The sequence below is a fragment of the Parus major genome, chromosome 3 (genome assembly GCF_001522545.3).
Source record: "Parus major isolate Abel chromosome 3, Parus_major1.1, whole genome shotgun sequence".
NCBI classification, from domain to species: domain Eukaryota; kingdom Metazoa; phylum Chordata; class Aves; order Passeriformes; family Paridae; genus Parus; species Parus major.
The window spans coordinates 78,558,802-78,586,780 of NC_031770.1; the positions used below are offsets into that span (position 1 = coordinate 78,558,802).

Here is a 27,979-nt window from a genome sequence, read left to right on the forward strand (position 1 = left end):
TTTCAGGAATACAGATCAGGTTTATTCAAAACACTTAAAATCAGTTTAAAACAGCATTAAACAATCCAAACATGTTGATGTCAAAATTCCCAGTAATCTTAGAAAAATATTTTTTCCCTCATTTATAAGCAATCATTTTCTTGATAAAGCATCAGCAATGTACATTTAGCATTTAATCTGATTTCATACCCATTAGCCTGTCTCTTACAACTATTTTTTAAAAACAGCCTTCCCATAGAAGAGGTATAATCACAGTTATCATAAAACCAGGTCATGCTGTAAAAAGCCCCATTACCTGACTATTTCCAAAGGATGCCAAAAGTGCTGCAGGATCAATGCCTATATCTGACATTTTCTTGGAATGTTGCTAATACAGAGTGATGGGCAGCAGTCCTGTGCATTGTTCTTTGGAAGAGGTATAAAATTGACATGTTTATATGAAATACAGTCCCAGATTCTGTATCTCACTCTAGATACAAATCTGGTGAAGAATATTTAAGAGTGAATACTCAGTTTATTAAAACGGATCAAAATCAAGTCAAGCTTTCATTGCATCCTTTATTAATGGAAAATATAAGTATGGTATTTCTTTTTCAAAAGTAAAACAAAAACTTTTAAATTGCATATCAAATAGACCTCATGATTTTAATGGCTCTGAGTTTAATCCAGCTCTTTCAGGCATTCATGTAGGTATGATAAGTGACTGCAAGCAAAGTAGAGATACTGGACTGAATACCTTAACCCTGAGTGGAGATCAAAGAAGGGAATATACATCTATAAAAAATCAATTTCTAGAAGCTTATTAACATCTGGAATCAGGTTCACTGTCTCACAGGTAAAAAGAATTTGACAATTTATAATACCTTATTTCAGTCTGTCATTGTTTTATGATTGAGCAGTAAGTATTCACTGGAACTTTGCTTTTGAGATCTCAGTTTGAGCTACCTGCTGATTCTGACCAAGAGAAGCCATGGATTCTGTCCCCTTGCCCTGCACACAGTGCTCCAGTGGCACCACAAGGTCAAAGACAATGCTCACTGCTGACATGCAGCAACCTCACTGCTCATTCATTGTAAGGTGTATCAGAAGAGAACAGCTCTCACAGCTTCGTCAGTATCATCCTGCCTCCTGTTTTCCTCCAAACAAAAAATCAAGTGTGCAAGAATGTTACAGTGAACAATACAGAGATCAGGGAGAGACTTGCTTCGATAAGACTTCCAGAAGAAAACTTTATTCGACCTTCAACTGCTGGGTAAACTCTCTTCATTCTCTGGAGGTAGCGGGAAACAACTTCAATGTCAAGTTCACCTAAAGAAACAAACAAAACAGTGTTCTCTCTCTTTGCCAAGCTCTCAACCAAAATGTAAGGACTTGCCTAAATTCCAGTTTTAGTTCAAGAATCAAATTGTTTTCTGTGGCTTACCGTTCTGAATTAGCGCACATCACCTCTGGTGGTTTGTAGCCAGAATTTTTGGTAGTAACTTGTATTTTACAAACAAACAAATTATTTTTATTTTGTCTGGCTTGTTTTGTTTTGAATTTGTTACAATGGTATTTTTCAGTCAGGTAGATTGAGATAGTCTCCCACCTGTTTGGTGTATAGGGCTGTAGACCTAGCAATTATATTGCCTTTATACTTTTTCAAATTTACTTTTCTTAGAAGTTTCTAGTCTGGGCACTGCTTGTGTGCACACAAGGTGTTATGTTTTCTACAGTGGGAGACCCTTTTCAGTCACTGCAACACACCCCTTCTGATCCAAACTCTTACAGTCCTAAACTATAACCCTCCATCTTAACAATAATTACAGTTTTACCCTTCTGTTGTACTGAAAGACTTTACCAGAGCCTTAGGGGTTGTTCCCTTTCGCTATTCCTAATGATTTTTCTCAGTCTCACAGATAGAGCTGATGTTTTAATGCAAGTTTCACAGAACTTTATTTAAAACACCAGTCCTTAAGTGAGAATCAAATTTAAACACCTGTATAAACAAAGAATTAGCCTGTAACAGAAGTCCCAAAGGAAAATTTTTGAGGTAAAAGCATGCTTTCACCATGTACAAGCAGAACATACAAAATTAAAGTCCTGCAAAAATGTAGATGGGCTCCTAACAAGATTTTTTTTTTTTTTAATATAGCACTATATACCCCTTTCACATTTTCAGGAATAACATATTTTAATCTCAAATTTTTTTCAAGATTTCTCTTCATCCTAAAAGATGGACAATGTCTATTGTACAAACACAGACTTTCTAACACTTCTAAAGCATGTAGCTTTAGAGGACCTTAAGCCAGTGTTATAAAACACCTCTGTTCCACCTCTGTGGTGTGGTGTCTGTGGCACCCTGCCTTCTCCTGCCTTCAGAACTCCTGGGGGTCCCTGGTTTTGGCTGGGCAGGATAATTCCCTTAGAGCAGGTTGGCATCTTTGACCTGTTCACTTGAGCTTCATGTTGTTTAATAGTGGAGGTGAAGATTCTGTCTTTCCAAATACTTCTGTACAGTGTAAATGTAATGTCTGTAGAAAATAGCACCTTTCTTTTTGTTGCATTGTTCAGTAATGAGTACAAGTGCAAGTGTACTTTGCTGCTTTTCTGGTTTACCACAATCTCAGAACTGCTCTCTGGGCACTGATGAATTGATAAAGATGTTTCTCTTTGAAACTTTTGTGGTTTTAACTGAAAAAGAATGAAGTTGCTGCCTACAACCGAATCTAGCAATCCAGAGCTGTCAGAGTAGAAGCAAATTTAAACATTGAGTAAAGGCAAAAGTCTGAGGTTTGTACTGTAGAAAGATATTTTAATTTTTGGGAATTGTTTCTCTGCTACCCTGCTAGTGCCCATACTTACCTGGACTGCATACCCCTTACCTTTACTATATCCCAAATTCTTGTCTTTCAGCATACTGTAACCATCTCCTCCAAATAACATATAGGATGGCAGAGTCACGTTGTATATTTCATCCATCTGGAGTGGGACATAGGCCGGGACTCGGCAGGCTGTGCAAAGCACTTCTAAACTAACAACTCTGCTTCCTGGGGCTCTGGAGAGGTCATAGACCACGTGGATGCCTACAAAAATACACATTGGAATGCCACTTAATGCAGTGCATGTCGAACACACAGGGCCAGAAGCAGCATTCTCCCTCATCTTCAGCTGGTTCTTTGCATTATTTTCTGTGACTGAGAGTTGTATCGTTCTGAATTACACCAGCTAATGCCCTGTGGTTTTTTGCACACTTACTCAACTTCTGTGCAAGAACATTCAAGAGAAATAAGGACTGCTGAAGCACTGTCCCGCCTAATGTACTTATGTGATGTGTGTTCTCATCACTGCTCCACAAAAGGAAATTACTAGTCATGGGATTGGAATACTGCAAGATAAAAATACCTTCCCTTATTTCTGTAGTCACATGTTTTCTCATTTCCCTGGCCTGTTGGCTGAAATGACTCTTTTTAAGGCCAGCCAGCCAGCCTAACTTGGTAGTTATTCTGGATAATAGGCACTGTCCTGAAAAAGGAAAGCCAGACCAGGGCTGTACTCTGCAGTGTCTCCTCACTGTAGGAGAAGCAACATTTCTGATTGTGAGCCTTCCTTGGTCAAGGCCAGGGGAGAGCCGGGCCCCAGAATAGCACTGCCAAGAACCTGCAGATGAGGAAGCCACTAAAGGTCGTTCAAAGCACTGAGGCTCTTCCAGCCCTGGCGCTCTTCCTGCTCTGGATCTTCCATCCTGAACCCTTTCCAGAGCTACTGGTTTTCTTCTTTTTCTGTGAAGAGGCAGCAAGCAGAGCTTGTTCCTGTTTTACCTTAGAGGTACCTAAGAACATGGGAACATACCAGTGAGAGACACAGGTTGTGTCTGGGGCATGTGAGGGATCACATCATCAGGGTATATGGCATGAGAGGCATGGAGGGAGGGAATGCATCAGCCCCTGCCCTTGAAGTTTAGCTTTCTGCTAACTAAATAATAAAATCTGCACTAAATCACAGAGAGACCAGGAATAAACATGACTGTAACCTAATACACATCTGGATAAACATATAGGCAGATGCAATTAAAGATATGAGTAGATTTTTGATATTAACTGTTCATCCATAAAATACTTAGAAATTCATTGGAGCAATTCCATAGACCAGTTGGACAAACTCTAAAACTGTCATCAATCATTAGAGAATTGTACAAAATTATTTTGATAAACTGAAATTCAGCACAGCTATCAAGTTTGGCGTTTCAGGTAGGCTGCCAGTTAAGAACTAAAAACTGGAGCTTATTGTAGCTATTTTTGTGTTACAGCTATACTAAATTATATTTTCCTCTGGTTAATTGCAATGTCAAACTGATGCCATTAGGGGTTCAGGGAGCTTGAGAACACTGTCTCTGCTGAAGGGAACAGCGATGGCCTGTGAACTGCAGTGGCTCAATTAAACATACATGGGATAAACAGCATCTGCTGGCCGGCATGTGCGAGGCACAGGGCGAGGATGTATGGCCAGCTTGACATTCCAGTCTTAAAAAAAGGCTTCTAGATGTAATAAGGCCAACAGGAGGGATGGCTGATTTGGAAAACTGAGAAGAGGAAAGAAGAAAATATACCTCCAACCTGCAGCAGCTCTCCACTTCCTTTTCCATATCTCCTCACACTGTGCTCAAAAGCTTCTTTCAGTGTGGAGCCTTTTAATGTCACCATATCAAAACGACCTCCAAATGGCAAAACAGACAGCAAATCTTCCACAGTAATGCTACCTGGGGGCAAGAGACTTTGTTCACTTCTTGGTTTAGGTTTATTGTTGATGGGGTTTTTTTTGTTTCTTTTTGCTGTTGTTTATAGAATTATTTTAAGATTGTTTCAAAACAAGTTTTTGAAATGGAACATGGCAAATACATGAAGTACATACTAATACATAGAGTTTAAGAAAATGAGGGCTGGTAGGGGTGAGAATCACATATATTGTCCCTAAGAGCCTGCATCTTTTATTGTCCAGCAGGTATCAAGACCAATAAATCAGAGTTTGATGTAACTGCATGTCTTGGTATTAGAACAGAGCTACTAAAAGACATGAAAAACCAGGAACATAAGATGAAGAAACACAGCTATTCATACTGACAGGCACTTTTTCCAGTTCATTGAGATTTACTCACATAGTGCTACTGAAAGACTTAATGAAACTGAGAAAGCTGTTTTCAGGTTGCATTTATGTGGTATCAGGAAAATAAAAACTAAAACCTTAGTATCCAGAAAAACCCAGAATTTACTTACTCTACAGCAGACTACAGATGTCTCACAGCGACCATACCAGAGGACCCTGTACAGCAGGAGACCTTTCTTTGTTCCAAGGCAGCAAGGAGAGAGGGAAATTATAAAAAGCATTGTGTACAAACAATGCTAGAGATTTCTGTCAGTGTCAGCAGTCGTGCTCAAATGATGGACAACCTTTTGAGAAAGTTTGAAATCACTTCTAAACACTATGCAAACCCCATCAAAACAAGCCCATACCTAACACTGTGCTCAGGCTGGCATAACTGGATTCCTTCCTTCTGATAAAGTTGTCATTCAGCTGGTAATTTTACATACCATTAGTGCTTTGCTCATCAATGGGTGAGCGTATCCCACCTCCGTTCAGGATGCACATTGAAACATGGTTCCATGTCTTTTTATCCGGACTCCCAACATTCTCATAGAGCTACCAAAGGAAAATGTTTAAACATATTTTATCATATATTGTTTATTCTTATTTTATCACATATTATAGGCTCTGGAAATTTACACCAAGTACAATCTGAGACTGAAAAGAGACAGGTTTTATGTATTTTTTTTTTTTTTACATACTCTTCAGCCCCATTGTAAAATGTTTAATTATTTAAAAAACCCAAACAAGTATTTTGCTTTTTAAAATTCTTAACATAAAAAATATTTGCCTTTTAAAGTAATGAACTCTCAGGCTCTGCTCTAGTCTGTGTGTCTATGGCATGGCCAAGACAGGCCAGCTGAACAAAGGAAAAGTGATTTTTTTATTTCAATGACTGTGATAAAGACAAATTATTTAAGCATATTTGGGGAACTGAGAAGTGAAGAGGACCTTAAATACTGCTGTTAATGAAAATCTCTTTGGGAAAGCATAAATTAATTATTTTGCAGGGAATTAAGTATTTTTAGCTTCTCTGTGGATGGTTTTTAATATTTAGAATGGACTTGCATAACTAGAAAGATGTAGAACAGCGGAAGAACCGGAAACGGGTGTACTAGATCAGAAAGTCTCCTCTGCACAGCAGTGTGTCCAAGGCTTTGACAACATACAAGGACAGGATAATATTTGCTTGTGACATCCTTGGTAGGACAGAAAATGGAGGCCAGATATTTACTCAGTTGCACAAGGATGATAAGCCCCCAGTGTTAATCCTCAGAAATAACTGGGTGGAATGGGAAAAGTCTGAAATGACCTAGGATAATAGAAAGAATGGACTAGTTTCTATACAGGAATGACTATGGCCATAACTCTCCAGTCTCACAGAGAGAAGCACATGACAGAAGCCTATAAAATGAAGAAGGGCATGTGGAGGCTGGGTAGGAATTTGTGTCTTTTCTCATTTCAAGAATGATAAAAAATCTGAAAGATTTGGAGAGGGATGACGAGGATGGTCAAAGACACAGAAAATTTCTGAATGTGGGATGATGATGTAGACTGTCTGACCTGATAAAGGGATAATGGGAGGAAATATTTGAGAATGCTATAAAATCATGAGTGGTGTGGTGGTGGATGGGGAGCAAGTGCTCCAGAGCAAGGACCACTTGACCTCCAGCAGTTGTGCAGGCAGTGGGCAGCAGCAGGCTACACACTGACAAAAGCACGGTCCCTGCAAGATGTGCAGGTCTGTGGTGGAACACCCTGCCACCAGCTGCTGGGAAGGCTGGAGGCAGGCAAAGGGTGGTGGAGCCACTCTGCAGAAGCTAATCCTGCTGTCTCCCTCCCCTTCTCACTGCTGTTGTTTCTTGCCCTCCCTGCATGTTCCAGTTGAGCCGGTAAATGTCCAGAGACCTTGGGAATGCCAGACCTGCAAGCTGGTGGGAGACACCTGCAGATCTGAGCACAGCAACTCCACAGGCTTGTCCAGGACTATCTATGTTCATCCCCTACCATCCCCGTTCTGTCATTCTTGGAGATGAAACTTTGGGATGAATGATCCTGTCGTCTGTTCCAGGTGGGTCACTTCTCTGCTGCACCCCTCTGTGAAGTGTTTGTGACCTCTGACTTGCAGCTGTATAAATGCTTTGTGTCTCCAGCTTAGTCGTCAAAGTTATGCCCTGAGGCCAGATCCGTGCTTAGGTTTGTAACTCATAATCAAAGGATTGCAGCTTCTCAGCCCTGAGCTGAGGCAGCTTAAAGGAGAAGCTCACACAGTGCTGTATTGATTTCACAGTCTTTTCACATCTGAGTCCCCTTAAAGTCCTTTGTAAAATGCCATCTAAGCCTGTCAACCTTTTATTCTGAGATTTTGGGCTACTGGTTAAGAAGCATCACTGATCTAAATGGACCTCTTTTTCGACCCAGCACAAACATTCAGTCTTCTGCAATTCTCAGTCTCTCCATTTCTCAGGACAACTCTAAATATTAAAGCCTGTGGAACAGGCAGGTCTATTTTTTACCTTTATACCTGACCACATGGCAGCAGACAGGAAAGCAAGTATAGAACTGGCAAGGCAATGTGAAATCTATGTCTCTATTGATGACTGCAGGTGATTGCCTAGAGACATTGAACTAAAATAGAATTTGACCTCCCTAAGAAAAAATGTATAGCAACAAAATCTACAGACTTCTGAAAGATTAGATGGTTATTTTCTTTAAGCTTGAAAAGTGCTAAAGCATTTGTTCACATTTTTGCAAATAAAGATACTAAAAAGTCTAAAAGAAAAAAAAAACCCAAGATGCTGCAGTTCTAGGAGAACCGTATGCAGAATTCCCAAACATTAATCTGATTTGAAAATAAGCCCATGAACTAGAGAATTATTTAAGGGACTACAATAAGAGCAATAAAGACTAGATAAATAGCTTTGGGGACATATCTAAGTGAAAACTCATGATTATTAATTGTCCCTTAACTTTCCCTTTATGGGAAAGGCTATTTTCTGGGAACAGTCACATTAGTCAATGTTTTTCCCTGAAACACTTAAATGAAACTGTGCTGCTGCAGGGCAGTAAAACAGTCAAACTCAGGAAGTTTAAAAACTGAAAGTGACTTCTTGTAAAAAGACTTTTCTGGAGTTATGTGACTGTTGAAGCCCAGTAGTGCCTGTCAGAACACAGCAGGGGCTGGTGGCTCCTTCTGGGCTGGGGTGTTCTGTGCCCAGCTGGGTGTATGGCCTTTCCCATCCCTCCTTGCTTCAGCTGGCACCTTTTATGCTCTTCAGGGGGATGATTCTTGTCAGTAACTTGACAGAAAATCACTCAGATTTGTTTTCTGTACCAGTGCACTGAAGTGACAGCAAAGCCCAGTGAGTAATGAGAGGACAGAAAGTGAGTGCTGTGAGCAGGGGCCAGTAGCAGGAGAGGGGCAGGGGAGCTGAGCTCTCCTCCTTGCTGGGCTCTTAGATGAGACTGCCATGTCCCTTACAAGTGTAGCCTCCAAGTCATCTGTGGAAAAGCTGTTCTCCCTATGAGGCTATGCACAAAGAATAAACTGCTGCTTACTCTCTACAGAAACATTCCTTATAGCCTCGCTTCTGCCAAGTCTTTCTAGGGACACACTGGATATTGCCCTGTTGAAAAGCAGGCAGAGAGCCCATGTGCTAATAATTTGGATCTGCATAGCTCTGGAGTAACCCTTAGATGTAATTGCCACCTGTAGTGGTGAAAACATCTTACCACAGCATCACAAAGCAAATTTCCCATGTTACATTCTTGGAAACGGCATGCTTGGCTTGTACCATTCAGGTAAACACTAGTTTTTCCAATCTCTTTAGAAAAATTGCCCAGGTTTTCTCTCCATTTTTCCACTTCTTCCTTAATGTGCTCATCTGTAAAGTAATATAAAAGTAATATAAAAGCTCATCTGTAAAGTAATATAAAGTAATAATAAAATATGCATCATATGTATCTCGTATTAATGACGCTTCAGTGAATACAGACCTTAGGAAAAGAAAAAGGTGTTCATGATTCTAAAAAGTTACACTTTTCCTAAAAGCTCCTCAAGCAACTTGGCAACTCTATTCATCTCAATAAAAGCCTGTAAGCAGAGAAGGTAGGACAGGACAGTCAAGGGAATAAGACAGTCCTGTGTCACAGCAAAGTTACCCCCTCTGTACTTTTGCCCAGTCCTGTTCTAACCTCAGACTGATGTCATTTCTAGTACCTTGGCAGGTGAAAGAATTTTTAAAATACAAGTGAGATTGGTCTTTGAAGTAATTTGTTGTTGTTGTTGTTGTTGTTGTTTGTAATTTCCTCCCTTTAATATTGTGCTAAAAGGAAAAATAGCTCAAATATCAACGTCAAGGAATAAACCCTTTATAGAAATTAATTCTCTATGCACATCTGTCTCTTGAGTGAAAATTTAATAATTTCAGGAAAAAACCAAAAGATACTTGTATATACAGACAGATGTTACAACTATTTCATACCAGCTACTAGTTTTAATCTATTTGCTCACGCCTGTCATCAAGAAAAACATTTATAAAATTATACCACCAATGTTTATGAATTTTAAGTTTTACTGACTTCAGAGGGAGAATGTAAAGTTTCTTTACATCACCTCGCTACATTAATAAGTCACTGAGAATAACACAGTAAATATCTATGAACAAATAATTTTTAAAGGATTTGTTTTACAAATACTCAGGTAGAACCTAGAAAATCTGATAAATGCTCAGAACTTCATACAGCAAACACTGGAGAAGAAACAGATTAAAAAATCAGCCCTGGATAATTACAGAACTTACAAAAAAAAAAAAAAAAGAGTTAACACAGCTCAGAAGGAGTTACAAACAAAAAGTGAGAGACTGTCCTCCCACTTCTTTAAATGTTTCAGAGTTAAAACCTTGAACACAGTTAGCACTGCATACAAAAGCTCATGGGTTTGTACATTATAGTTGCACGTTGGCAGAGTAGTTGGCAGGGTACTACAAGCTTTTTCTGGAACATTTCCACTTTCCTATATTGCTCTAAACTCTGTTCTGAAGAACCCAGCCTCTGGCAAAACTGTAAATTAGTCATCATAATCTTTTAAATCACAATTACAGGACTAGCTAAAACAGGTTCTACAAAGTGATGAGGCATTGTATCACCTGAATTCTTACAAAAGGACTTTCAGGGATTTTAAATAAATAAAAACACACTCTGAATGCATGCATATTCAACTGTAACACAGGCTGAACGATACACAGAAGAGAGCAGCAAGCTCAGAAAGAAAGCTGAGTTCCTATTCAGACATTGTATTTAACACAAGACTTGAATTGTAGTAGAGTGCTGCAGGCAAACTCAAATGCCTGGTCCACATACCTTCAGGAATACTGCTGTCCAGCAGAATGGGGTTTCCAACTGCTTCAACTACATTTCCTTTCTTGTCAAATGTAACATTTAAGTAACCAAGATACTTTCCATAAGCATAAGCTTGTACAACTGGCACCTTCCTCCCATCATCTGATTCAACCATGACTGGATATGGGCCAACTGGCACTTCAGTAGAGGGTGGGGTGCCTGCACAGAACAAGCATGAAAAGTGGGACTTCAGCTCATGTGACCTTCAAGGAGTTACTACAGTGACATTTGAAATGTTTCTCAGCCTTACAGAACCCAGATCAGATAGGATAGAAACAGCCATGACTGTATTGGACAACAAGCACACATTTGATTGTTCAGTTATCTCATAGGAGACAATGTTGTGTTCAGGACATGAACTCAAATAATTACCACAGTGTTTTTTAGCTTGTGACAGCATACTCTGCCATGACATCCCATCACAACAGCAACAATGCAACTTTTCATTCCAATTATTGCAATCTAAACCCCTCAGTAATGCAAACATACCAGCTACTGGGTGAAAAGTTTGTTGTTGAGGTTTCATACTACATTATTCTGCATCAGATAGAAAATAAGAATCTTAGTAAAATATACATCAGACTCCTTGATCTGCAAAAGTCTAACACATTTTTACTGTTAATAATCAGATAGAACACCTACTAACAGTTCTGTGAATTTGTACATACAGCCAACTTTTTTTTCACTATACCAAACAGCCTCTAAAATTTCAGACAGACTGCAAACCCCCTGCAAAAATAAACTTCATTAGCATTAAAGTTGTGTGGTCATGGATGTAAAACTCCTATCAACTTGCAAAGTCTGAAAGGTGACTAGAGGTAGGACTTGGAAATGGATTAAAGCAGGCCACTGTCAGAAAAAAAGAGACAGCTCAATTGGCATAGGCTACCACAGGATTTAGAAACGACACAGGGCCAGAAAGTGGCAAAGAAAACTGGAACTGCACAGCACAGCTCTTGCCTCAAGGGTGCCAGCCTTCTCTGTGTCTCCTCAACGTTATGAGTAGTGACAACATTATCTGAGTAGTATCTTTCACTGCTGTTATTCCTGTCATTATTTCTGCCCCACTGTCAGAGCAAGGCTGGGTAGCTCCAAGAGCCATCACGTGCTGTGTGACAGAGCTCCCTCAGAGCCTGCTCCTTACTCCTGTCCCAAAGGCAGCAGCATTTCCCATCCATGTACTGGTGAGCACTGGCCTGCTCGCAAGGCAGGGGCACGGGGGAGCAGGTGCAGAGGACGTGGTTCCTAAGGAAAGCAGCCTCTTAACTTCCACAGCTCACAGAACAACTTGTTTCCTTCCATTTGCAGTTGTTTACATAATATTAAATCCTAGAATAAGCAGCATGATAAATATTTCTTCTAGAACTCCAATACCATTCATATTCCTCTCTAATCCCTCCTATTTCTCCAGGGAGAAGAGCTGCAACGAACTGCAGAGTGAACCAAACTTACCACAGAACTAGCTTTTCTACTTTCAGTCAGACCAACAGAGTTGGTTTCTTGGAATGCCACTTAACTATCCATTTATTTGGGGAAGAATTTAAGAAATCCTGTAGCTAATGAGGACTTATCCAGGATTTATGCATGCAAAAGTGGCTTTGGGATTTTCTGAATTGAAAAAGGAATCAGTTTTGATTTCTTGTCCCCATTTAGTCCTCAAATGAACACAGCACTAGAAAGATAAAGTTATTATTTCTAGGCATTGTTTTAGTTTATATCAGCTGTGTGTAGTTAAGTGCTTGTCCAGAGTCTTACTCATTTCTTGCTTTCTAACAAAGTACTTTCTGATACTGATACTTCCTTGCAGGATTAATTAGCACTATGACATCTTTCCCTTGTAAGATAGATATGTTCCTTCTGAAATGCAAAGACTATCCAGTGCATCTCACCCCAAAGAACACAGCACTAGAATTCATGCTCAGTCAAGACAGGAGATGCTGTTTCATTACAAATGCACAAACTCATACTGGGTGACTGAAGAACATGTAACACTTCCCTATTTCTTACCCTGTTTAGCCAACACACTACACTTTCAGAACATCAGTTCTGATGGAAACTAGGAAGTAAACTGCTCTAACCCAAAACTATCACTGCTGTTTGAATCAGTTCTACAAACCAAATGCACACCTGAACATGTCAGGACAATATTTGCCTTATAACCTGTGGATAAACTGGAGATTGGCAATTATCTTAGAGACAGGTTGGACTAGTCCAAGATGAAACCCTTACACTAAGATTTCTCTGTGGACATGTCTTCATGGACAGCATGTCTCTAAATCTCCATGACAAAGCAGGCTGAACAGCTCATACGTCTCCACTTAGACTGAGCTGAAACATTCTTCCAGATTCTGCTGACAGTTATTGATTAAATCTCTTGATTTAAATGAGAGCCTACAAGCTTAGTATATGCATCAAGACATACAGAAAAGACATTTCAAATCACATGTTTTACTCTGCAGTGAAATCGTCTCCACAGGTGCAGCTGTTCCTCTGGGAATTTTGGCTGCTGGCTTTGACTCAGCAGGGCATGGTGCACAAATGCACTCGTGATTAGCTGGGAATTTTAACCTGAAGGCTGCAGTCTCCTGCAGTGAATCTTGGACACCTTGGCCTTGTGAATATTGGACACCTTCAAATGGGATGGGGTGGAACAACTTGACACAGTCTAGTCTGACAGCAGGGTACTCTAGTCAGGGATGACTGGAGGTGTGCTTGCAAACTCCCGCAGATCTAGACAGGATATGAACTCAGATGTCTCAGCTCCTGCAACACTTCACATCAGGATTTCAAATTGTGACAAGTGGATCCTACCCAAAAAGGTATTTTGATTACTGTGGCTACCACTATGAGGCACAAACTTTCTACAGACATTGGCCAACAAGACTGTGCAAGAGAATATGGATTCCACTGTGTAATCCACAATGAATGCACACCTTGAATATGGAATCCATCCTTGTTTTTCCCATCTCAAAAAATTCAGTAAAACTGCAGGCTGCACCCCAAGACAAGACCAAGGTTCCTGTGGGTTGTGCAGGTCAGTGTTGGAATGCCCTACTATAGGCTGTTGTGCAAGTTGAAGGTAGTCAAGAGGAGATAGAGCCAGTAAATATCAAGACACCTCTTCTGGCCTGGGGAGTCCCTGAGCTGCAAGCTGCAGGGAAACATGGGCAGAGCTGAGTAAAGTGTCTCCACAGGTTCATCCAGTCACCTCAACGCTCCCCCTTGGTCACTCTAAGACACATGGTATTGGGATAGTCCATCCTGTTGTTCCAGTTTGGTTACTTCTCTGCTGCACCCCTTCCTAATGTGTTTGTAAGCTCTGACTCAGCTGAGTCTTTGTGCCTCCAGATTAGTCATCAAAGTTACCCCCTGAGGCCAAATTCAAGAGATGTTCTGATCTACCCAATGTGTAACTGTGGCATGCAATTGTTTCTGTTTAACAAGTGAGATAACAAAAGGTGTGAGTCCAGGTAAGATAAAAAGGGCATGAGAAACAGAGAGGAGATGAATAGAGAGAGGAGAGGATGATGGACAATGCAAACCTTTTAAGTGGTCAAGTTCCTAGGGTAGGGTACATAATGCTATCCTTTTGAATAGGGCACATGGGAATCTTTTCTAAAAATTACAGAAAGCTCCCACTATAGTCTCAACCAGTTATTAAAGTTTCTGCTAAATTTAAAGAACTCAAAAAATTCAGTCAAACAGAACAACAAAACAGCCTCTCTTTTACTTGGGTCCTTACACTCTGGGGAAGGTAACAGCATTGGGGAAGCTGCTGATGGTAGGTATTGCCTAAAGTAGCATTACTGCAGGAGAAAACAGATCAGCAATGTTTCTCTCTAGAATGACATCTGCCTCTAAAGAAAAGAAGAATAAAGTCAGAGATTAAAAGAGGGATTGAAATAAACATATGAAACTTGGGGAAAGTATTTTAATGGCAAGCTAAATTGAGACCTATGAATATGGAATCAGATTACAGAGAAAATCAACACCAGTAGCAGTTTTGAAGTCCTTTATGACTGATTTTTTTGGTTACATCATACACATGTTTAAAAGTAGACAACTGGTTTACTCTTTTGAGGTGTGAGCTTGAAAGAAGTACAGTAGCAGTAATTTACTGGTATTACTACCTTTGTTCCTCTTCCCCACATTGCATAGGTCACCTTGAACATCCACAGCATTACAGAACCTCTCAGTGAGCTGTGGTACTTGGTGTGGACAGGCTGTTTTGAATCGGTTTCTTCCATGGAAGTTATGGACATGTACCAGCTATGAGCCTGGCTGAGTGCAGCCAGCAGTAAACTATACTGGTGAAAGTTCTCTGAGTTTGAAGATGAACAGTTTCAACTTAGCTTTAGAAGCAACATTTTAGCAAGAAGTAAAATACCTGTATAGAGAAATGTGTTTGTATGTCCTCCAATCACAACATCCACTCCTTTCACTTTTTGGGCAATATTTTGGTCCACGGTAAAACCAGAATGTCCTAGTGCAATTATTTTGTTCACTCCCATAGCAGTAAGTTTATTCACTTGCAGTTGCAGTGCTTCAATTTCGTCTTCAAAGGTTACATCATCCCCTTAAAAAACAAAAAAAGATGAAAAAAATTTACTTACAAAGTACTTTAATTGCTAGTTAAAAATAAAGAAGTTGACATCAAATGTAAGTTTGTATAATTAAAAGGACTTTGAATGGCAGTGCCTTTCAAATATCTGGTTCAAGCTCTTGATCTGAGCTGATGTTTTTCAGTCTCTCAGGAGCACCTCTGTGCTTAGACTAATACAACATTTCTGCAACAAGCTGTATGTACTTCCCCAGATGAAAAAAAGTAATAACTCCATAAAAAAAATAATTCACATCAATAGTAGGATCAAAAATTGAATGGCTTTTATTATGTAACTAGAGAAAGGAAACTAAATGTGTCAGTGTTTGCATATAAACACTTGTATTCTATTACAAAGAGTTTTTTAATTCCCCAACTGTATTTCTTTGAGATCATCTATATTTTCCCAAGTTAAATCTCCCTTTTTACTGCACACTCATCTCGTTCTTTCCTTTATCCCCCTCTCCCCAACGCTTTAAACAGCAGCTTCTTCAAAGGCCTCCATGAAACTCCGAATTACCCTTTTATACAAATTAACTGACCTAATGGGAACCACTCTCAGTAATACCAACACAGCACAGCATGCATCTGAGATACTATTCTGAAACAACAATGTAAGGAATGGAAATTCTGGAGAGGAGAAACCTTTTCTGGACAAGGATGTTGGGAAACTGACAATCCTTCTGCAAGCTTTCTGTGCCTGCTGAAATTACTCTAACGTGCCAAACAGTTACACGAACACTGGAATAACAGGGGTTTTTATCCTGGGCACAGTGGTTGGGGTTGCACAAAAGGACTTCCTATGTAAGAGGATACTGACAAAGTTTTAAGAACAGAGTTTAAGGACAAATTCAACCAATTGTAAACTTTGACTTTCTGGTAAAGACAACCAAGTGACTTTTCTACCAGTTCCTCCTCTACCTAATTCCTTCCTGCAGAGTTCTGTGATCAGATCATTTTGAAGAATGCCTTTAAAGTAAAAAGATTTACGTTATTTCATAACAAAGGGAGGAGTGAAACGAATTCACAATCCACTGCAAAATGTTTCAGGAAATGAGGAGGAAGCTGCTACAATGGAAGAGATAAAAGAGGGTTACATAAATTGGTTCAGCACCACACCCATTCAATAGTTCTGTTAGTGCCAGAGGGAATCTCTGTAGTGCACATTGCAGAGTGAATTGTGCAGTGCCTACCCACATTTTCTTCCTGTGGACCTCTTCTCAGAATCAAAGAGCCAGAAGTTAATTGAGGTTGGAAGAGACCTCCAGGAGCCATGTAATCCAAAACCCACTCAAAGCAGGAACTGAAAGCCAAATGAGGATGCTCAGGGTCTAGTCTGAGCTGGCTGAAATTCCAGTCTCTCTGGACAACCTGTTTAATGACTTACCATGCTTACCATGACAAATTTTTTCCTTAAGCCCCCATAATTTCCTTTGTTACTGCTTGAGCCCATTGTTTCTCTTTCACCTCTGGGAAGTGTCTGTCCCTGTCTTCTCTATAAATTCCCTTACACCACTGGAAGACTGCACTTGGTTCCCCTCTCAGCCTTCTTCTCCAGGCTGAAGGAAGCCACCGGCTTCAGCCCCTCCTTGCACATCCTTGCATTTGACAGCAGCTGGCCTGATGCAGAGCTGCTGGCAGAAAGGGAAGTGCAAGAATTGATCCCTGAGTGCAGGCTCTTCTCGTACTCCTCTCACCACCATGGACCAGCTGCACCCCAATGGTGTGGGGAGCAGTTCTGCAAAGAGAGCTGAGCTCTTGAAACAAAGACCAGGAACAAGCCACTGATGAGCTGTGCCAGCATGCAGGTGCCTGCAGGCTAACTTCTCCATGGCCAGTAGCCAGGTGGTCCATGACAACCAAACTCTCCCCATCACCACCAGCTCTGTTATCCCTCCACATCACTGCAGTGTACAAATGTGCTGTACATTGAAGGCATATTATTATTAGTCTTCAACCCACAGAATCATAGAATCTTTTAGGCTGGAAAATGCCTCTAAGATCAATGAGTCCAACCATTAACCAACACTGCCAAGTCCACCACTAAGCTGTGGACTAAGTACCACATCTACACCTCAAGGGATGGTGACTCCAGCACTTCCTTGGGTAAGTTCCAGCACTGTTCCAGTGCTTGACAACCTTTTCCAAGAAGAATTTTTTCCAAAAATCCAATGTAAACCTCCCCTGGCAAAACTTTGAGGGCATTTCTTCTTGACCTGTCACTTGTTATTTAGGAGGACACAGTTCCCCACCTTACAACACCCTTCTTCCAGGTAGCTGTAGAGAAAAGGGATCAAAACAACCCAACCCACTTTCATAATGAGGGAAAAAACAAGGCCTATCCCATGCAGGTAAGCCCATCCCTCTCCCAGGACTGTTAAGTCAGGACAGGCAGACACCAGAGCTCAGGTGGGTCGTCTCACTGCCAATCCACCCATCTGCTTGTCTGATCTCATCTTGTCTGCTTTGTCCTCAGAAAGGGAATTCTGCTTGGGACTGCAGGGGTTTCTTTCACCCCTTCTCCATGGCCTAGCCATTGCACTGCACACAGCTTGGCACCCTTGTCATCTGAGTATTGGGTGTAGGTGGGATGAAAGGTTTGAGAAGTTATACAGGCTACAGCCAGCAGGTTTGAAAGTTATACAGTGGGGGACTGTAAGAGCAGTTACACAGTGTTCAATTCTCTAAGAAAACAGGCAAGAAGCAATATACTGCTTAGCACTCATCTGGGCATTGTTCAAAACAATCTGAATCAAAATGACTAACTTGTTGCTCATGTCAATATTTCACTTCTCTTTCAGGGTATTAAGCTGATGTGGCATCTTCTCTTTTTAGATGAGGTGGAGTTTCAGAAAAAACAGCCATACTGCTACAACTGAACAAGGAAAAGAACTGTCTGCCTGTTAAAAATATTACTCAAGATAGCCAGAGTAAAGTGGAAAAAAGGCAATTTAAAATTCCATTTCAGAAAACTCTTCCAAGTTGATAATTTCAGTAAATATTTTGCTGCCTGCAGGGTTACAATGTCAGTTTGGGTTTGCACCTTACACAAAAATACAGTAGACCTAACAGCATTACAGAACTAAAGCAAGTGGGCTGGAACCATTAAATAGTAGAAAGATGGCCTTGTGATTATCAGTTCAAAGTAAATACACAGATAACTGTCTGTGCACCAAGTTATGAGCGACTCTTGCAAGACATGGAAAAACCTGCTGACCACTCAGCTGAGATAGCTGTACATAGCAAAACAGAGAACTCAGAAAAACTGCCAATTGGCTGTAAACTACAAATGTGTTCCCCATCCCTATGGTTTCCAAACAATGACATTAAGAGTACCTTCAGCAGAGATTAGTTGGTCCCTGCCAATGGAAACACTGAGATTTAAGGACTTCATACTCTGTTCAAGTCTTTTGATAACCTTTTTTAAGCAGACTATGAAAAGCACAAGTTGTAATTTCATAGCTGGGTGGAAGTTATTGAGATTTAACAATAGAAGAAATCACACTCACAAAACATTTCCACAGAAGTCAGTAATGTAGGAATTCACATTTCAGCATTCTCAAGCTTCCTGTTTGCCTTGAGAATGCCCTAAGAGTATAAAGCATGCCAAAGCACACAGAGGCAGAGAAAACGGAATCATCTGGAAGAAACGTGTAGAGATAAGCAAGGTGCTGAATTTAACATTTGCGAGGTCCCTTATTAATAGAATATAAGGAACTAGGGCGATAATTATTTAGCCACCGACACGTCTGCCATGATTTTACCAGTCTGAAGGTTTGCTAGTTCATGGGCAATATATAGTCACGGAGTTATATTAGCGTGCCCCGAGCTCACATCTTCAAAGCTTCTAAATATTCCTCCACACACCGAGAAGGCAAAGCAGAAAACTATAAAAACTCTGATTGCTATAAATGCTGCTGTTAGAATTTGCTCTGCTTTTTGTGCAGTTACACTGTGGGATATACTTCCTCAGGGATGCTTCAGCTCCATCTATGGAGCTAACAAGACTTCCCTTTTAACACTGCTTTTTTATCTAGCTGTGGTCTCTTACAATGTCTCAGCATACTGAGGCATCAGATATGATGTCTAAATGTTATTGGAAATGTACTTCATTGGAATGCTTCATACAATCATTCCAGCACTATCTGGAATTTCTGGATTTTCACCTAGTGTATTTATTTGCAAGAAAGTTGCTTTGATGACCTCGCTGCCCCAACACAGGAGTTTGGAAGAAGAGCAGCAGTGGATTTCATTAATCCCTAACAGAGGACAATATTGATTGTCATTATTCGAACTTAGCACGACGTCCGATGATATCTACCTTCACGCCCTCAGGCACAGGTAAAATTCTACTACCTACACAAAACATAGATCAATTTTCTTTTTTGTTGGGGGAAAAAAGGACAGGAATCCAAAACCTTAACACTGCAAAACAGAAGTGAGATCAATAAGTCTATTCAGACCTCGGATGTCCGTTCTTGACAGGTTAAACATACAACACTGGAATTAAAAAACACAGAAGGAATAGTTCTATGTTCTAATACTTCCTCAAAGCATTAAATATTCCTTTTGTCAGGAAAACAATGCACTACTTCTGTATTACTAAGCAATAGAAAGAGAAATATTAATACGAAATCCACTTTCAATGTGAAAGTGTTTTAAACCAGTTCTTGGAGCATCCCTAACTGCAAAACCAAGGGAAGAAACTCTGTTTTAGTTACATGTAGACTGAACTCTGAGCAGGCAGTGACTCATATCTCCTACAGCTGATTTAAATGTGTTTCTCATTCCAGCAAAACATTTTATTTTACTAAAAAAACCAAACCCAAACAAAACCCTCATCAAACCAAACCCCCTGAAATGCTGGAAAAAATAGGCAGAAATTGAGAAGCCTTTTTCCTCATAAATTCTAATTTTACTCATGAATGAAGCAATTGTGGTAAAAGTTGAATGGGTGTTCCTTCTGTAGTCTAATTTCTGCAAATATTTTGAGAGGCTAAAAACATCTTGGGCAACTTTTGCTTCAAAAACAAGTATGAACCTCTCCTTGTTTTTGGGCATGGAGGCATCCAAGAACAAAATTTCAACACACAGAGAAATATCATACTTCACGCTAGAGATAAGTTGTATTCGTGTTTTAACTTTTTTTTTTAATGGATAAATAAAATAAAATGGAATATAAATGAAATATAATGAAAATCATGAATCATGAAATAGTGTAAATAAAATATCATGGACTATAAGTTTAAAAACCCAAGCAAGAATGAAAATCCTAGCAGCCTCTGAGCTCTCCTGCAATCTCACTGAATTTCTGATATTCTTAGATATGGTCCAGGTCAGTATGAATGAGGGTTTTAACGTTAGCAAGCCTTTTTAAGGATAAAAATCAGGCAAAGTTGAGTAATACAAGTAAATACTGATAAAACAAGAGACTCCCCACTTTCCAGCTGAAAACATTCATCTTTGGATTTAAAAAAAGTAGGCAAATAACAAAAGTAGTAACAAAGGACATAAACTTACATACTAAAGCAAACATACCTGGCTGTGAAAGAAAAGACGTTTCCTTTGTAGTGTAGCCCACAATTCCAACTGATTCTGAGTCAAAATGAACTATTTTAAAAGGATGCACATATCTCATCATTTCGTTCGCTAATGAAGTTTTCCCTTTAATATTTGCACTCAGGACTGTAAAATTCGCATTTTTAAGAAGAGGATCCAATAATCCGCTCACACCTTCATCAAACTCATGGTTACCTAAAGCCTGCAAAAAGCAAGAAGAAAATATGAGACCCTACCTCAAATATTCAGTGTAAATAGTCTCATATACATGGTGTGTTTGAGAAAACAAAGTCTACATTCTATGAAAGAAAACCCTAACTTGCCTAAACCAAAACATTCCTGTTTCTCACAGAAGTGGTTGGGTTATTTTTCTTTTTAGATGTAGGTTTTTGTTTTTCAGACTCTCTTACATGATGAAACAGATGTGAAAATCAAAATCCAAAACCTATCCATACCAGATCAAAACCCATTCATTTTACATTCTCTAGCTCTAAAAAAGAGGATTAACAATAACCACAAAGCAAAACATATATTATGTGTATGGAAAATACGTTGCTTAAATACTGAAGAAAACAAGTATTTTCATTGATATTTAGCATTTTCTTCAAATAAAAAGTACATTTTAAGAGCTTTGTGCTTGGACTACAGTTTTTGAAACATTCTTACGCTGCACTTAGTAAAGATTCTTCTGTGCTTTAAAATCCAACAAGAAAATATCATTTTCTATCCGCCATCAATATAATTTCTTGCCTATGGGAGATCTAGTGTTTATCAGTAAGGGAGAATCCCCAGAGCCAATCCCCAGAGGGCGTGTGCGCTCACAGGTGGGTGTGCACTTAACACGGTGAAGTGTTAAGACTGCTACACAAAACGAGCAGTACAATTTATTATCAAGGTAATTCCAGCCAGATAAGAATGTTTGGTTTTCCCAGGCTGGTTAAGCAGATGAAAAGGGACTTACCTCGAGGGAAATTTCTCTTACCTGTCCCTTTTTCATGCTCAGCCTAAACTGCCACATGCCTGTGCCTGCAATTTGGTGATAAGCCAACAAAACCTCCATAGATGGCATTTTACAGAAGCACAACAAACGCAAGGACTTTGTAGCATATTTAAGTATTAGGCAAGGAAAAGATGTATCCACAGAAACACAATAATTGTGTAACCCACTACATAATAAATTTATGCAAGGTTTCAGGTTGCAGCTGGAGCAAAACACGTAAGAGGTATCAAAGCCGATGGGACAACTCTTCCCAGCAAAACTGTGCTCTTAATTTCATTCTGAGATTAAGTGGGGAAAGCTGCATTCACCATCTCAGAAGGCTTATGTACCCTTCTGTTCTACTTAAACCACCCACACACCCAGCTGTGCTCTCCCCAATGTTTATTCTCCAAATGGATGTACTAACCCTGATCACATTCCAAACCAAGCAGAACCTTGAGGCCACCACAGGTTTGGGAGCTCAGTATTTCAATCAATTAATTGGCAGTGTCTTTCTTTTGGGACAAAGATTCCTGACTCCTTTCATCCCCTCAGGCAGGCCGTCAATGGCTCTGTGGAAATTTCAGGATATCAGCAGTAACTTGCATTGGAAATCAGCTGTTCTGCTGACACTGGTGAGAACACTACACACACTCCCAGGAAGGAGCCAAATTGTTTGTGTGCAGCACTTTTCCAAAAGAACCAAGAACTATCTTTGAAAAAATCCTGACTTGGGAAGACACAATGCACTCCTAACTTCTAACTGTATTCTAATTGCAATCTGATTTTCTGTAAAAAAATACCAATCAAGATTAAAAAAAAAATTAAGACATTCATCTTGATGCTGTCTGGATGTTCTGAAGAAATATCTATGGACTAGTAGAGTATATCAGAATGGTAAAAAGCTCTTTCCTTTTGGCTAGCGCACATGCCTTCTGTTCCTCTTAAATATGCAATTAAACCTCAACAAAAGAGGTTTCAAATGAATTAAGAAATTGAATTGGATATAACTGCCACCAGCTTGTTGGGGGGGAAAACCCCAAAACCCTAACCCAACCAACCAGTTAGGAAAGATTGTTTCTCTTGGCTTTGTGTCTTGCATTTGGATTATCTCATGTCCATTAGGACACTAGCTTTAATCAAAACTTTTCCCATGGTGTGGGTGGTTACAAAGTTGTTAATGAGAAATCACTGGTGGCTAATAATAGGTTTATTTTTGATGCTACTCCTCCTCTGAGGAGGAAGATGTGGACCATTTTGGGTTCCTATACTCTACCTAACTGCCCTTACACCCAGAGCTCCTGGGACTTCCCACCTGTGCAAAATCCCTTCACCAAATCTGAATCTGTTGGCCAGCATAAGCCACAAGAGGGAATAAACAGAAATATTCAGCCACAGAGCATGTGATTATATAATCTTCTTTTTCACAAAGAGCAAGTCTAAAAGTATTTCAAAAATCAGGATACAAATTAACAGGAGGATGTGACTTAAAAGTAAAGCTAGAAGACTTCATCACCTCTCCAATTATTGCCTTTGAGATATTTAAATTGGATTTTAATCTTAATTACACCAGAAAAAAAGGCTGGTGCCATCAAAAATTTTTGGAAGGCGATGAAACAGGAGAAAACAGACTGGGGGTGATAACAGGTATAAATGAGAAAAAGGTAAACTTAAAAAAAACAATTTCTCCTATTTGTGGAGAAAACCTCTAATGCTTCCAGGCTGTCCTAAATCCTCCTATGGCTCCTGCCCGCATCCTGTAACAACTTCCATGACTCATGCTCTCTCCTTCATCCTGTTTGTAATCCTAGCGCTGTAGCTCACTTCTAAACATTTCAGTAACCCCCACCCCTTCTGTCAGGGATGCGACTTCCCAAATTTTGCTTAAAGAAACACTAACTCACCCTTCTCAGTGCGGCTCTTAGCTTGCTCCCTGTGCCCCCACCCAGCCACCATCCCCACTGCATGCCCCCCCTTCCCCCCGCCAAGGTCCACAGACAGAAGAATAGAAACAGACTCGGCATCTGCTCCTCAAGCTTTTTGGTAGCAGAGAGACTGAGAAGCTACAGAACGTTTAGCACCTACCCTGTCACCTTCTATTCAATTTATAAAAAGCAGCACCTCCACAGAGAGCAAGTGGCTGACTACTTCGCCTAAGGCATTCACATCTGATAAAAGCCTCTGGATATCTGGTATGGGGTGGGTTTATTTTAAAAGTTTATTCTGATGGAAAAGCACATGGTATCTCCAAAACCAGGTGCTTCCTACATAACTTGTTTCTAAAACTGAACAGTACTTCAGCACTGCCTGAAAAAATTTCTTGTGATATAATCAGGAACTGTACAGGCTCGCAGGCTGCCCATGAACTAGTTATACCAGCAAGCACAAGACTGAAAAATGACAGACAGCAGAAAGCTTTGTGAAAAAGCTAGGAAAAAACCGCCTCAAGCTATTTCTGCACTGCAGAATCCCAAGGCACTTCCCAGCTCTTAGTGAGGATCAGTCCTGAATGCACACACTCCTCTCCACCACCATAGGGAGGAAACACCCTGTTAATGTTAGTTTCACAACTAGAAAACCGTTCACTAGGGCATGTGGACAGGGAGAAGTATCCCCCACAGATCTGTCTGGTGCTTAGCCTAAAAAAGTGCACTGGTCCACAGCTGTCCTGAGGCAGAGGGAATACACAGGTGAAGGCACTTTTACCTGGAAAGGAAAGCAGAGTCCTTTCCAGACAAAGCAAAAAAGATGAAGATAGAGAATGTGATACACCCAGAAGATTTTCCCCTCAAGCTGATCGTTGGGATGAAATAAATATCCAATCGCTGTCACAACAGCAGTCATGCTCAAACATGACTTCATTCTCTCTCCTTTCCGGGGTTGTACACAAGCAAAATAAGCCACTGCCTTGAGACAAAAGATTTAAGGACATGGAGTGACATCTCCCAGTCTCAGCCACAAATTCTACCTTTCTCTCAGCACTTGCACGACCAAAAGAGGCAGAATAAAGGTGCACGATTAGCACAATCTCAGAGACCTTCCTCACTACACAGCCTCTTATATACTCTGTCATGACCACAGCTCTGAGGGGACTGGACACAACCAGGGTGGGATTGATGAAAACTAAAAATCTCCACCCTTTGAAAATAGCACTGCCAACCTGTGCCATCTGTTCCCTGCAGGAACGAAGCAGGACAGGCTGCGAGCCTCAGGCAGTTAGCTCCTCTGTCGCAGACCACACTCTTTGTCCGGCTTTTGCTGGGGTCCCTTCCATGGCTTGCCAACTCCTCTCCAACACAGCCCGTCCAGCCCCCTGCCCGCCCCCAGCCCCTGCATCTGCCAAGGAGAGTTCCATCGCATCACTCTGGGTAGCCTTGCCACCATCTCTCGGTTTCTGGCTGCCCGTGGGGCTGCCAGCTTACGACTTAATTCGGCCGGGGAGCCCACCACCTAGCAATCACCCCCCTTCTCGCCTGCCTCCCCTCTTTGGCCACGATTTTAGCATTACCTACAGGCTTTTCTGATGCAACTTTACGCACCGAAGGAGGCGGCAATGCGAAAAGCCGGCATCGGGCGAGGAAAGGCAGGAATAGACCCAGCACCCCAGGGGAGAGAGTGAGGGCAAGACCCCAGCGCCCCTCTCGCCGTCCCCCGGTGCACTTTACCATGGCATCGTAGCGCAGGAGGTTCATGAAGTGGACCGCCTCGCGGCCCTTGAAGCGGGAGAACCACACGGTGCCCTGGTACTGGTCCCCGGCGTCCAGCAGCAGCACGTTGCGGTGCGCGGCCCGCTCCGCCGCCACCCGCGCCGCTCTCCGCGCCACGCCGCCGAAGCATCCCGGTGCTGCCGCCTCGCAGCGCCGCGGGCCCTCGCCCTGCGCCTCCACCCGCCCATGCACGTCGTTGGTGTGCAGCAGGGTCAGCCGCAGCTCCGCCGCCGCCGCCGCGCTCAGCCACAGCCACAGGCACAGCCCCGCCATCCCGCGGGGGCTGCGGCCGCTCCGCCGCACCGGGAGGAGGGCTGGGCAGCGGAGGAGACTCCGGGGACACCGCGCAGCCGGCGCGCCGCCCCGGGGAGCTAAGGCTGTGACCCGCCCGCAGCCGCAGGTGCTCCGCGACTGCTGGGAGAGTGCGAGGGGGGTACGAGCCTCCTCCCGCCTCGCTGCCCGCCCGTCCTCGGGGCTCTCCGAGCTCCAGGCAATGTCCTGCGCCCGCGCACGTCCCAGTCCCCGCTGTCCCACCGATGTCCTTCACCCGAAGGCAGCTGCTGACGGGTTGGAGAAGGGCTTTCAGCCGGCTGCTGGAGGTCAAACGGAATGAAAATCCAGCCAGCAGGGAAAGGACAAACTCCAATGCTCACAGGAAGCCTTGGTGAATGTTTAGTACGCTGAAAGGAGTTTCCAAGTCTTCACACGGAAATGTTTGCCTCTCTCCTCCTCTTTCTCCAATGATGCTTAAAATAAAGACTGCTATTTCATCCATAAAAAGAGTTACACTACTTTAAGAGTTGATTTAATTATAGCTCTAGTGGTTTTGGTGTAGATTCATGAATGGCTTTCAAGATTTTCCTTCCGTGGCTAAATGCAAAGCTCTCAGTTGTGGTTTGGCAAATGTGCAGTGAGGAGAAAATCTGCCAATGCCTTAAACAAACAGCTTGTTAGGGGTACAGCATGGGGTGACCATCTCTTGGGTAAATCAGACTGACTGGGAGTCCCACCTGCTCCTTTAATTCATGCACTCACAGTACGTGTCCACATCTTCTTCCACTATTCAACCACAAAATTATCTGGAGAAAGACATTTTTCCAAGTCGAAGTGCTGTCACTTCCATACACTTCTTTGAAACTTCTGGACAATCACACATTGTAAGTGGTGACTGACTGGTCACTTTTTCCCTTAAAAACACGAGCTCCCCCACTGTGCAGAGAAGTGGTGGTTTCTTATTGCATTACAGAAGCTGAACAAGCTGCTGTCTCCTTTCTGCTGGACAATGTCATGCCCCAGTTTCCTGGGTACCTGAAGTCCACGGAATGGAATCTGGACTTATTTGTTTGGTTTGTTTCCTCAGATGGCTGGAAAGCAAATAATCTTGTATTTTCTTCCATGATGGCTATGCTCCGCTGTCCCCGTGTCCCTACATGTGACTTGAATTAAAACAGCTGTGTGGTTATCTTGTTGTTGCCCTGGTGACTGCACTGTGCACTGCCCACCCCACCACAAAGCAATCCTTAATGGCATGAGCTGCATGCTAGGAAAATCTGGAGCTGTGCTTCCTCCCCTCCTTTTCACCTCCTTTTTGGCTATGCTTTCTTCCTCAGCTGGCCTCTGCTGGCAGCCTAGCTGGGATTCAGTTCAAAGCCAGGACACATTCAGTGGTCCATAAGGAGGTGACTACATGTGCTCTAGTTCACATTAACTTTCACTGTGGCCAGTGGAATCTGGTTGGGACAGTCATGGGCAGTCAGGGAGGGATCTGGTCACACTAAAGTACACACACCTGCTGGGATTCATCACTCAAACAAAAGTGCTGGTTTTGCTTGGTGCTCTCCAGGTTTTCCTCTAGTAAGGAGGATCTTGTGCAGGCTTTGTGCCACTCCTGCCAGCCTCATATGGCAGAGGTCTAGGTGTCTGGCTGGCTTTTTTTGGGCAACTGAGTGTCTCACACCATGGTAGGCCTGATGGATTGCTCTTTGGGGTGCATTCCCTGTAGTGACTAGATCTCTGCTGACCTGGTAAGTTTGAATGGCTCAAAATATGTTGAAAGTAAACACTGGTCCTGAGTTTAGTCACATCCACTTCATCCTGATCCAGTGGCTCTGCTCTAATCTGCTAAACAAATAGCAACACCATCATTACCAAGTGTCTCAAATCTGCCAGGAAGTCAGCTGTGTGACAAAAAAAAAAAGATAACTCTGGCCAGTCGCTCTGCTTCTGGATGTCTGTGTGCACCAATACCATTTATCTCGTTGGGCATCTGTCTAGCCTTGCTTCCTCTCCTCATCAATCCCCATCCACAGCCACACCATTTCTAAACAGATGATGGTTCTGCCCACCGCAGTTGTGTGCAAACAGACACAGCAAAACCCCAAAGAAAGCAAAAAGGACTTGTATAAACAATACTGTCTTTGGCTTGTACAGCACAGCCCTACCCCAAAAGCCACAGAGCTCTCCATGCCTGGAACATGCATGCTTTAGTCTGGTTGGGCAGAGTGTAGCAGAAAGAACCTGGGCTGTCCTGAATGGACCCTGCACCCCTGGAACAGGCTGGACAATGAAGCACTTGAGGGGGGGTCACCTGCCACCTGTGTCTGCTGGCCTTGG

General features: G+C 41.8%; 1 protein-coding gene across 1 annotated transcript; it reads right to left on the reverse strand.

Annotated features, from left to right (window-relative positions):
- NT5E (5'-nucleotidase ecto) lies at nt 1–26,285 on the reverse strand. Its single transcript, XM_015621613.3, has 9 exons — nt 25,325–26,285; nt 20,660–20,882; nt 14,909–15,097; nt 10,483–10,680; nt 8,854–9,005; nt 5,568–5,676; nt 4,589–4,738; nt 2,865–3,065; nt 1–1,308 (listed from the first exon to the last, which is right to left on the reverse strand). Exons 1-9 carry the CDS (start codon nt 25,637–25,639, stop codon nt 1,151–1,153), a joined length of 1,695 nt encoding a protein of 564 aa, XP_015477099.1. The 5' UTR covers nt 25,640–26,285; the 3' UTR covers nt 1–1,150.
- Between the last annotated feature and the right edge of the window lie 1,694 nt (nt 26,286–27,979).